Source organism: Ichthyophthirius multifiliis (assembly GCF_000220395.1).
Source record: "Ichthyophthirius multifiliis unplaced genomic scaffold scaff_1120509251441, whole genome shotgun sequence".
Taxonomy (NCBI): Eukaryota; Ciliophora; class Oligohymenophorea; order Hymenostomatida; genus Ichthyophthirius; species Ichthyophthirius multifiliis.
In genome coordinates, this window is record NW_004085872.1 from 1 (window position 1) to 12,261 (window position 12,261).

Consider the following 12,261-nt stretch of genomic DNA (forward strand, 5'->3'; position numbering starts at 1 on the left):
TAAGAAAAAAAAAAATTAAAATATTTTTAAAAATTTATATGAAATAATTCATTAGAATAATAAATAATTAATTTTAATAAAATTATTTAAAATATATATTTTTTTTTAATAATTTAATTTTTTTTTTCATTTTTTGAATAAAAAAATTTAATATTTTTTATACTTTTTATACTTAATACATTTGTAAATATATTAAGTATTAAATATCAATAATATTAGATTTATTTATAATATATATTATTATAATACATTTGAATTAATAATAATAATAAAGTCTAACTATAGATTGTAATAATAATTACAATATATAATTTTAAAACATTCTATTATGAATGATAAACAAAAATATTAAATATGTATTTTTAAAGCAATATTTTTAAGAAGATATATTATATTTAAAATAAAAAATAATTTTATATATATATATCTAAATGGAATGAGAATAATTGGATGAAATATTGAATTTCATAGTTTATAATTAATAATCATTTTAAAATAATGATGTTTATGGAAATTATATAAAAGCAAGAAATCAAATAAAAAATAAAAAATTAAAAAGAAACAATAAAAAATAATAGAAAACGAAAAAAAAGATATTTATTTATTTAGAAAAAAATAAAAATATCTAAAAAGTAAAAAAATAAATACTAATAAAATAAATATTTTAATTAATAATTGCATATACTATTTTATACAAACATAATAAGATACATAATTTTTTACATTCGAATAACACATTATTTTTTTATATATTAGAATTTTTAAAAGGAGATGACTTACACTAATGTGTTAACGGAAAAGTATCATTTTTCTAACGAGAAGATTTTTTTATTTAAATAAATAATATTTTCACTATTTTATTGCAGTAAATGATTATTATTAGAGATTTGAAATCGGAAAACAATATGCCTTAAAATAAATAAAGAAAATTATAAAACTTGTTTATTTTGGTATTTTAGCTTAATAGTTGTTAATTAAATAGATTATACTAAATGTGGGACTTTTAAATATTTAACTCGAAAAGTCCTTAAAAAATATTCGAGATAATCCTTGAATTTATGTATGGGCTTTAGGTTACATTTTGTATTGGTTGGCTTAGGTAAAAGTGCTTTTAAGTAAAAAATAAAGATTTAATTATTGAATGTATTTTGAAAGGAAAGTGTATTTGTGATAATATTAAATTAAGTGCAGTAATTCAAGATTAGTTTAAAAAAAGATTGGTTGTTAAACAAGAAATAGAATCAATATGAAAAAAAATAAAAGAATTATAGGATGAAATGTTTTGACTATAAGTTATTTTTTTTTCATTTAAATATATTATATTATTTTTTTATATAATCGAAAATAAATAAATAATTTAAACAATAAAAATTAATAAAAATATATAGAAACTGAGCATTAGTAAATTAGTAAATAATTTTTAGTTTATTTTACTAAGTTAAAGAAAACAATGTTAATTAAAAAAATAATAAAATTATAAACTAAGTTAATAATAATAATAAAGAATAAATTTAGATAAATATAGATAAATTTTTGTGAATAAAAAAATACTTAATATATAAATAAAAAATATAAAATTAAATATTTATTTTACTAATTTTATTTTATATTATTTTGTTTTATATTATATTATTTTATTTTTAAACATAAATTATAATGATTATTCAGCAATAAATTTATTTTAATTTTATATAATTAATTGTATTTATTTTTAAATTACTTTAAATTATTAACATATTGTTTTTCATATCATTAATATAATTTAATATATCTTATTATTAAAATATTATTCCCCTATAATTATTTAATTAATTATAGTCAATTTTATATTTAGATTTATTAAATTAATTTTTTATAATTTTATTTTATAATTATAGATTATTTTTATAAAAAAATATTAAAAATAGATATTATCGTTTATATATTTTTTATTAAAAATAAATAAATAAATATAAATATTATTTTACTTATAAAAAAGAACTATTTAATTTTATTTATTCAAAAACAAATAAAAAACTAAATATTAAAAAATTAATCCTATTTTTTTTTTCAGTTAAACTAATTTTATTTTTTTTAAAATTCATTAAAATAAAAATTACAAAAAATAAATAATGGAAAATATAAAAGTTGCTGTAAGAATAAGACCTTTAAATGAATAAGAAAAAATAAACAAAGAAGAACCAATATTTGAAGTTCAAAATGATAATTGCATATCCTTAAATAAACAATATATAAAAGAATTAATAAACTAAAAAAAAATGAATTTAATGACAAATATTTCTTATAAATTTGATAAATGTTTCAATCAAAATTCTAGTAATTAAAATATTTTTAATGAATTAGTCAATTAAGTTACTTAATCTGTTATTAAAGGTATTTTTTTTGTTAATTAAATAGCTTTATAAACTTTAAGGTATAAATTCAACTGTTTTTATGTATGGATAAACAGGTAGTGGTAAAACTTATACAACATTAGGTAAAGTAAATGATTATTTAAAGGAAATATAATTTGAAAATAATAGAAGCCATTAAAAATAATATATAAAATAATAACAAGTAGATTGGGGAATTCTGTTATTATCAATAGATTAAATATTAAGCATAATTTAATAAGTATTTTTTATTTAAAAAAAAAAAAAAATATTAAAAAAAAAGAATAAATAATATACGTTTGGAATAAAATGTAGTTATTTTGAAATATATAATGAGAATATTTATGATTTATTAAAAGTGAAAAACTAATTGGAAGAAAGTCTCTGCATATCTGAAAATTTAAATAAAAAAGATTTCATTATTAAAAATTTAAAAGAGTTTCCTATTTAATATTTAGAGGATGTTTTAGATATTATATATTAAGGAGAAGAAAACAGACATTATGCGGAAACTATATTAAATCATACTTCCAGCAGATCTCATACTATATTTAAATTGAGTTTAGTCTCTTATAGCAATAATAAAATAGTGTAATATTTGTAAAATAATAATAATATTAATAATGTAAACAACTAACATTTATTAGAATTAGTAGAAAATAATAATACTATTATAACTGAAAGTGTACTTAATTTTGTGGATTTGGCAGGATCGGAAAAAATATCTAACCATAACAATTGGATTGTAGATGATGTATATTAAAAAGATTTGTAAAAATAATTAAAGCAAAACATATATTTTTAAAAAAAATATATAAAATAAATATTGTATAAAAAGTGCATAAATAGAAGATATTCTTTAAATAAAAATAACAAAAGATAGAATAAAAGAAAGTCAATCTATTAATAAAAGTTTATTCTTTTTAACTCAAGTGATTTTTCTATAAAGTTAAAATAAATCTTAAGTTCATATTCCTTATAGAAATTCAACTTTAACTAAAATATTAAAGTATTAATTAATTATTATATTAAAAAAAAAATAACTAAATTAAAATAGATCAAGCTTAGGAGGAAATAGTAGAACATTAATTATAATGTGTGTAACACCAACATGTATATTATATATATAAATATATAAATATATATTATAATATATATATATAATATAAATATTTATATATATTTTTTAAATTCTTTATTAATTATTTTTTTATTTAAGTTACTCATTTTGATCAAAGTATTAGCAGTATGCGATTTGGTTAAAATGCTAAAAAAATAAAGAATAATATATAGATTCATTATAGGAGAGAAAAACTAAATTTAAATAATAATATATTAAGTTAATTTGATACTTTTAATAATAAACCTAATATTAAAAATAAAAATACTAATAATAAAAATAAAAAATAGAAAGATTAAGAAATAGATAATTTGAAATTATAATTATATCAGTAATTAAATGATAAAAATTTAATTTTACAATAATTGAAATAATTACTTTAAAAAGATCTAAAAGAATAGCATGAAATTATAAATTATAATATGAATCCTTCCTTAATTCACTAATAAGCGGGACTTTTATTTCATACAAGCTTTACATTAAAAAAACAAAAAAACTATTCGTAATTAGACAGAAATGTATGTGATTTAATATATGATTATGAAGGCAAGTTTGTATTAAATTTATGTACTAAAATGAAACACTAATTAAATGAATACAAAAAAAGGGAACATATAATCGAACAAAATTTTATCCAAATATAGTAGAAATATTTATAATTATATAGGGAACTTCAAGATTCGAAAAACTCTTTGAATAACAGTAAATGGTAATATACCGTATTGGAAAAGAAATATAAAGAATTAAGATAGTGTGCAGAAGAAGGACTCAAAAGACTTGATTTATATGAAAATATGAGTGGAATTAACGAAATTAATAACGAAGAAATTTAAAATATCGAAAATTAATTATTTAATGCTTTAGATGAAATAAAATTGGAGAAGGCGAGAAGAATTTTCAAAGACGAGATCATTAGTTTAAAGGAAAAGTTAGGAATTAAATAAAAGAAGAAATTATTAAGTAATAAAAATATTAAAGAAAAGAAAATTATTAATATTTTAGAAAATAATAATAATAATTTTTCTAAAAATTTACTTCAAAATTTACTATAATAATAAGATAAAAATGATAATTTTTAAAATAATAATAATAATTATGAAAATAATGATATGGATAAACAAAAGGAAATTTTAAGAAATATTTTTTTTAATAATTTAGAAAGTTGTACGGAAATAATATATAATAATGATTTTTCGAAAATTGAGAAGATTTTCTTTTAAAATAAATTTAAGAAAAATCTTAGAAACACTTATAATTCTACTTCACCTTTACTTTCAAGAAATAAGATTTCAAATCAAAATAAGAAAATAGATGAAGAAAATAAAAAAAGGTTTAATATTGCTCCTTATACTTTTTTAAATAAAAAAAGAAGCTAAACAAGAACACCGGACATTAAAAGATTTGAATAATCTATTTAAAAGAAGAAAAATTTAAAATTATTGAATTAGTCATATAATGAATTTATTAAGTATAAAAAATCAACTAGTAATAATAAATTAGATGCTAAAAAGTGTTAAACCAATAGTAGTTTTACGTGTAAATCGAGTAGTAATAATAATAGTTTGATTTAAATTAGTAACTCTTAAAAATATAATAAAATGTTGTGCGTTAAAAAAAACGAAAATATTAAAAAAAATAACGAAGACTAAAATTATATTTCAGATTTAACAAAAAACCTTTAAAATATTAATAAAAAAATTTTGCATAATAAAAATTCAGAAGAAGAAAAATAAAATGAACAATATACTAACTAAAAAATAAAAGGTAATTAATTAAGTAATTTAGTTAATCCATTAAAAGCGAAAATGAAAGAATTTAAAAAAAATATTAATTTTTATGAAAACTAAGAATAAGATAAACCTAAAAGCCTTCTTATTACATCATAAAAATAAGAACATCTAAGAATTTAATTAAGATGACGATTTTTTTGTAATTTTATAAAAAGTTAACTATTAAAATATTTATATTTATTTTATTTTTATTATATAATTAAATATAAAAATATTTTTTTTAATGAATATAATTATTTTTAGTATAAAAAAAGTAAGTAAAAATAAATACATTATTATTATTTATATAAATACAGATTTTTTTTATTTAATTAATAGTTTTTTTAACATTTTCTTAATTTATTTATTGAAAACAATATCGAAATTTTATTAATTTTCACTGTTTTTTTAAAGTAAAATAAATATAAATTATATATTTACATAATAAAAATCTTTGAATTCAATATAACATTACTTTATGTATTAATTATTATCAACAAATTATTTAAGTTTTTAAGTTGCTTCATTAGAAAATCCTTATTAACAAGAATGCCTTAAATAAAAAAATATTATATAAATATATAAAAAAATAAAACTATTACCATCCTTTAATTTTTAATTCTAAATTTATTAATTTTTTTTTATTTTATAAAGCATTTATTAAATTATTTAATGATTTATCTGTAAAATTGCAATTTAAACTATTTAATTTTTTTATATAAAAATAAATATAATTTTACAAAAAAGAAAGGACTAAATCTTAAATCTGAATCATTTTTTCAATTGCTTCAGTAAGCATTTAAAAACCTTTATCAGTAAAGTTTTAGTTCCAACTTTTATATTTAATATAAAAAAAGAATAAATAAATTATTAAAAATAATATTATTAAAATACGAAAAATTTAAATATAATTTTGTTAATAAAGGCATATTAGATAAAGCTTTGCTTAAATATTATAATGTTAAGTCAGTAAAATTTTTATTGCTCCTTATAAAGTAAAAATATATACAATATTATAATAAAAATTAAAATTTTATTAATAAATTTATCTATAAAAATAATACAATAAGTCAATTTCTAAACTGTTTAGTATAAAAAGATTTTATAAAGAGTTTCCAAAATAAAATACGCCTTAATCTGTAATCTATTGATTATTCCTAAAAAAAAATTGAATTTTTTGTTTTATTTATAAAATAATAAACTTTTAAATTAAAATTTACCAAAAATTCAGTTTAAGTGTATTTAATTTTTTCATGTTTTTTAAAACTTCAGAAAATGCTTTGATTCCATTATCATTAAATTTATTTTATATTTCTTCTTATTAATTTCTAATAATTATTTAAAAATATTAAAAAATAACAAAGTTTTTACTTTCCTCCAAAATTCAAATCTAATTCATTTAAATAAAGAATATTTTTTTAAAAAACATTATTTAAAATGTCTAAAGCATAATTATCTTAAAAATTTTTGGCACTTTATCTAAAAATAAAAGCAAATAAATATTTTATTTAAAATATATACTCAAAATTTAATCTTAATTTATTAATTTAATGTTAATTTTCAAGAGCCCTAGATAAAACTTATAAATCCTTCATAGTAATATTTTCATTTCCACTAAAATTTAATTTGAAAACTTAAAATTGATTAAATCTTTTCACTTAAACAAAAAAATCATGTATTGATTATTAAGTAATATATTTTGAAGAGTAACTAAAAAAGAAAATATAAAATAAATTTCAATATTTAATTTTATTTAAATTAGTAAAAACTCTAAATTTAATTCAAGTTATTTCAAAAGTGTTTTTTCTTTTATATTTTAAGTGAATTCTTTAAAAACATAATCATTAAAAGTAAACCTTTAAATAAATTTGTTTTAAATAGTTTTTTTTTTATAAAAACCATAAATCAAAAGAAATATATTCAATTTTTTATAATTTTGCAATTGTTTTAGAAAGAATACTAAAATCTTAATTTTTCATACTATTATTTAAATATATAATTTTTAAAATTAAATTATTTTATACTTTAACTTTAATTGTAATTTATTTAAATTTTTCATTTCTTATAAAAAATAACAAAATGTATTCATTATTCCTTCTTAAATGCTTTCTTTTGTTCTTTTATATAAAAATATAAAAAAATTATTTTAAAAAATTTTAATAACTCAATATGAAGCTCAAGTATAGATAAACTTTTCAGATATTAAAAAGTATTAATTAAGGAATTAAAGTCGTCATTTTAAAAAACAGTTTTATCACTTTAAATAAAATAGATATATAAAAGAATTTATAACAATATTAATTAAAATATAGTATTTTTTTCTAAAAAAAATTACTGAAACTTAAGTTTAAGAATTTCTAAATTTTGCTAATTTTCAATCAACAAAATAATTTTTTATAAAATTTCTTATTCTAAATTTTTATTTAATCTTTTTTTAATTAAAATAATAATTTTATAGTAAGTATATATGCAAATATTTTTACTCAAAATTAATATAAATCGTTTTAAGATTTTTATTATTTTAAAATGTTTGTAAAAGTAAATAAAGTAATGCAGTACTTTCAAAATAATTACTAAAACTAAAAATGTTAATTAATATTAAAAAAATAAAAAATACTCAGATTTAACTTACAAAGAATTTACATTATAAGCTTTACTTTATTCTTCAACTTGTTTTTGTAAATCATTGTATTATTATAACTATTTTTAGCTAATTATATTTTAATGTATTTCTTAAAAGATTTCTAATCTATTGTTTAGATAAAATATTATGGAAATTAAAAAGTATATGACTAATGCAAAAGCAATTAACTATCTTTAATGAGAAAAAAATTGTCCTTAATATAAATATTTTTAATAATAAATATATTTTATTTTTATTTTTATTTTAACCATTTTTTAATTTTTAATTCTTATTTATATTTTGATTTTATTCTTCGTTTTCTATAAGTGAAATATCTTATGCTTAATTAAAACTTCTAATTTATATCATTTAATTTTCAAATTATATTTAATTTTGTTGCGTTTCTTTCATATTTTTTATTTATTAAATTTTATTATATTTTCAAGCTATTCTTTCTAATTTTAATCAAATATTAATTTATTTTCAAATTTTTTTTAGAAAAAAATTTTTTGTTTTTGTGTTTTTTTTTTAAAAAGAATATTTGTTCTTTAAAAAATAGATACATACTTATTTACACAAATAATAAATAAATTTATAAATCCTTAGTTTTAGTTATAAAAATATTAGTTAGTTTGATTAAAGTCATATATTTTTATTTATAAAATAATAATTAAATTTTTTAAAAAATATATTAAAAGAAGCTGTAAATTAAGATTAAAAAAACTTATATATAAACATTTTTTATTTTATTGAACAACTAAAAACACATATAAAAGAACGAAAATAGCAAAAATGGCGAAAATTACTTCCATGAAAAATAAGAATTTATTACCGGTTCTAAAAATATACTAAAACATGACAATACATTTATTTTCTTTAAAAAAGTCTTTATTAAATGAATTTTTAAGATGTATTTAACAGGCATTAATTAAATATAATTTAAATATTTTAAAGAATTGAAATTATTCCAAAAATATTGAATTAACATAAATTTAAAGTAACTATTCCTTTTTTTAAATGATGATTCCAAAAAATTTTTCTTCCATTTCAAATAAATTTATTGAATAATAATATTAAAACTTAAATGGATATAAAAATAATTAAAAAAGAAAATATTATTTTAGAGAATTATTACAAAATAAAGTTTTAGTTTATTAGTTTATTTATTACATGAATTTAATTTCTAATAAAATTAGAATAAACAAGAGTTAAGCCTTTTTAACATAAAAATGATGAATAACAATTATAAAATTTTAATTAATTATAAATTATTTGAAAATAAGCATTTAAATAAACTCCTATATAAATAAATAATGTAATTTATTTTTCAAATTATTTAATCATTATATTATTGATTTTTTTATATGTATATTAAAAAAAAATACATAAAATAAATATAATAAATATATTATGTTATTAATATTTTATAAAAGTAAGTAATAAATTTAATTGATAAAAAAAAATATATATATAATAAAATATTTAAATTTTCAATAATAATGAAATCCACAATGACATTTCTATATAAAAAAAATAAAAGCCCTTTGTTTAATTAAAAAGAATACATAAATAAATACAATTTCTTAAATAACTTATACTTTAATTAATATTATTAAAAAAGACATAATCTATCATTACTTTTTTTTTTAAAAAAAAAGGCTTTAATTGACTACATTATCTAGGAATCCTGCAAATTACTTATTTTTATTTTACGAATTTAATTTTGAAACCCCATATATCTGATCTGAGTTTTAGTTATTTCATATATTTTTAACTGTTTTAATACATAATCTAAATAAATCATAGCATCCATATACATGATATATTTAAATTTCAAAGCAAACTATTTAGTTTTAAAGGCAGAAATTATTTTAAAAAGACATAATACAAATTGATTTCCCCTTTAGAAGGTGTTTTTTCAAATTCAAATTAAATATCTTCTTAGTAATTATATAAAAATTAAATTAAATATTTAATTTTTAAATTTTTAAGAACTATAATTTCTAATTTAAAGTTAATTTTTTTTTTATTAAGACTATCAAATTTATTATAAATAAAATGTTACTAATATATTAATTCTATTTTATTAAATTATTTTTAATAAGTAATGTTTAGCCTAATTTTTTGTATAAACTTTAAAAAATATCTATAAATTCTATATGTAAATATTTAATTTATTATTAAAGCATCAATGTTAATTTTTTTTTGTGTATTAATTTATATTTTATAAAATTTCATAAAATGCTTTTTAATAAGTTATTGATTAATTGATATATATTTTTCTATGTTAATTTCAAAAAAAATTATTTGATCGCAAAGATTACTAAATAAATTTACCAGGTCCTTTATTTCCCATAGACTAAAATAATTAATCCAAGAACTATAGTTTGAATTCGTCCGTTATAACTAATATGGAATAATAAATTTTTAGTCGAAAGAAGGTCATAACTATTCTATAAATACTCCTTTAAGTGTAATTTTATAGAACGATTTTATTTTAAATATTGAAAAAAATTCTTATTTAATTGTAAATACGAATAATTAATATATATAAAATATAAATGAAAATCCAAGCATTAATAAAATTTAAATGATATATTGATAATTACGGGCAAAAATATTTATTAAATATAAATTTTGGCAGATTTAATAGGGAAATTGTAAAATCTAATTAATAAAAACTAAAGAATTAATAAAAATTATATTTAATTATGTACTTTTAAGTACTTTTAATGCTATTAATTAAATTTGTGTAGAAATTAAAAATTAGTTGAATTTTCTTAATAAAATTATTGAAATTAGTGTAAAAAAAAAAATATGTTTTAAAATTATAAAGTGAGTATAATCATGAAAGTTTCAAAAATAAAAAAATCAAATCAAATTGTAAAATTTTCTATGCATTTATTACTTTATAAGTTTTTTTATTTTAATATACTATTTATGTACTATTTAGTTGGGATATAATCGAACCCGTTATATTTTTGGTTGGTTTAGCAGATTTAGTTTTTCTTATATAATCTGGCTGATTTTTGGAATAAATTTTAGCTTTTAAGTGCTTTATGCTTATAGTAATAGTAATAATATTATGATTTGTTAGGATATTCTATTTTATTTAAATAAAATAAAAGAATTTTTTTTACGAATTGTAATGGAAAAAGTTTTATTACTATAAAAATCAGATTAAAATATTCAATTATATTTTTCTTTATATAAAATTTATAATTTTTATATAATAATAATTTTTTAATTTAAAGATTTAAAAAAAATTAATATAATTTATATTTATATTATTATTTATTTTAATATTATTTTCATTTTTTATTATTAATAAATTATAAATTATAAATTATAAAATGAAAATGAAATTTATTTAATTTTTTTAAAACTAAAATAAAATATTATCATTGATATTTTATTCATTAATTTTTTATATAATTTATAATATTATTTTATACGAATGTATAATCTAAAAACTTCTATAATCTATCATTAAATCCTTTCATGCTTCTTACACTCGAACAATAATTTAAAAATGAAATAATATTTTAAATAAAAATTAAATCTATAAAAACAACTATCAAATAACAAACAATCCATTTATAATCTTCTTTTTAAGTAATAATACTACATTTTTTAAAGATAAAAAAAAAAAAGAAGATTAAAAAAATCACTAAAAAAAACAAATTTGGAATAATATATCTAAAACGCTATAAAATATTATATTTTTCAATAAATTTTTTCATACATGATTTAACCAAAATGCAACACAAAATCATAATTGACATTATAAAATATCCAAAAAATAAATAATAAAAGCAAATTAGCATAAATAAGCATTATTTAAAATACATAAGTAAAGCCTTAAGTACAGAATTACGTGAATTGTCTTATAACATATACATTTCAATAAATTCATTCGCAATAAGTGTAAAATATATTTTCTAGTCATATTTATAATAACCACGATTCATATTAACTGCAGATATATTTTTTATTTCATTTTGAGGAATTATCAACTGAAATAACAGTGGCACTTTTTTGAAGGCTTTATTTAGCTTGTTTGCCAACTATATAATTATCAGGACTAAAAGTACTAGTAGAGCTTTAAATGATTAAATTACTTTTTTTTCTTGGATTTACATCTATTATATTATTATTTTTTGTGTCTAAGCCTATTATTTATTAGCTTATTTAATTTCCTTTTTGAATAGTTGATTTAAGCATTTAAATTTGATTTTCTTTCTGTTATATCACTATATTATCAATCTGGTCAAACTTTTCTACGTGTTAATTTTCAGATTTTGTTATTTTCGGTTTACATTCTGCTTCTTTGAAATTATTTTCTTTTTTATTTCTAAAATATAACCTGTTATCTAA

General features: G+C 15.1%; 2 protein-coding genes across 2 annotated transcripts in view, besides 11 other annotated features; one reads left to right on the top strand and one right to left on the bottom strand. All coding sequences in view use genetic code 6, as the record gives it.

The window, feature by feature from the left end:
* The first annotated feature begins 85 nt into the window (after positions 1-85).
* Positions 86-126: a microsatellite.
* A 408-nt stretch (positions 127-534) lies between these two features.
* Positions 535-575: a microsatellite.
* Positions 576-1,584: 1,009 nt separating this feature from the next.
* Positions 1,585-1,638: a microsatellite.
* Positions 1,597-1,641: a microsatellite.
* Positions 1,642-2,111: 470 nt separating this feature from the next.
* Positions 2,112-3,308, top strand: IMG5_205140 (kinesin motor domain protein; the record flags this gene model as incomplete). Its single annotated transcript, XM_004023749.1, has 4 exons — positions 2,112-2,373; positions 2,414-2,476; positions 2,588-3,055; positions 3,211-3,308. The coding sequence occupies 4 exons, from the start codon at positions 2,112-2,114 to the stop codon at positions 3,306-3,308; spliced, it is 891 nt and encodes a 296-aa protein (XP_004023798.1).
* A 178-nt stretch (positions 3,309-3,486) lies between these two features.
* Positions 3,487-3,555: a microsatellite.
* A 183-nt stretch (positions 3,556-3,738) lies between these two features.
* Positions 3,739-3,778: a microsatellite.
* A 2,343-nt stretch (positions 3,779-6,121) lies between these two features.
* Positions 6,122-6,152: a microsatellite.
* A 1,947-nt stretch (positions 6,153-8,099) lies between these two features.
* Positions 8,100-8,134: a microsatellite.
* Positions 8,135-11,150: 3,016 nt separating this feature from the next.
* Positions 11,151-11,195: a microsatellite.
* Positions 11,159-11,211: a microsatellite.
* Positions 11,212-11,237: a microsatellite.
* Positions 11,238-12,178: 941 nt separating this feature from the next.
* IMG5_205150 (zinc finger lsd1 subclass family protein, putative) overlaps positions 12,179-12,261 on the bottom strand; it is a gene marked incomplete at both ends in the record, with an annotated part of 1,134 nt that continues 1,051 nt past the window's right edge. The window contains one exon of the mRNA XM_004023750.1: positions 12,179-12,261. This exon is cut by the window's right edge and continues 1,051 nt beyond it. Coding sequence (XP_004023799.1) covers positions 12,179-12,261 — 83 coding nt within the window.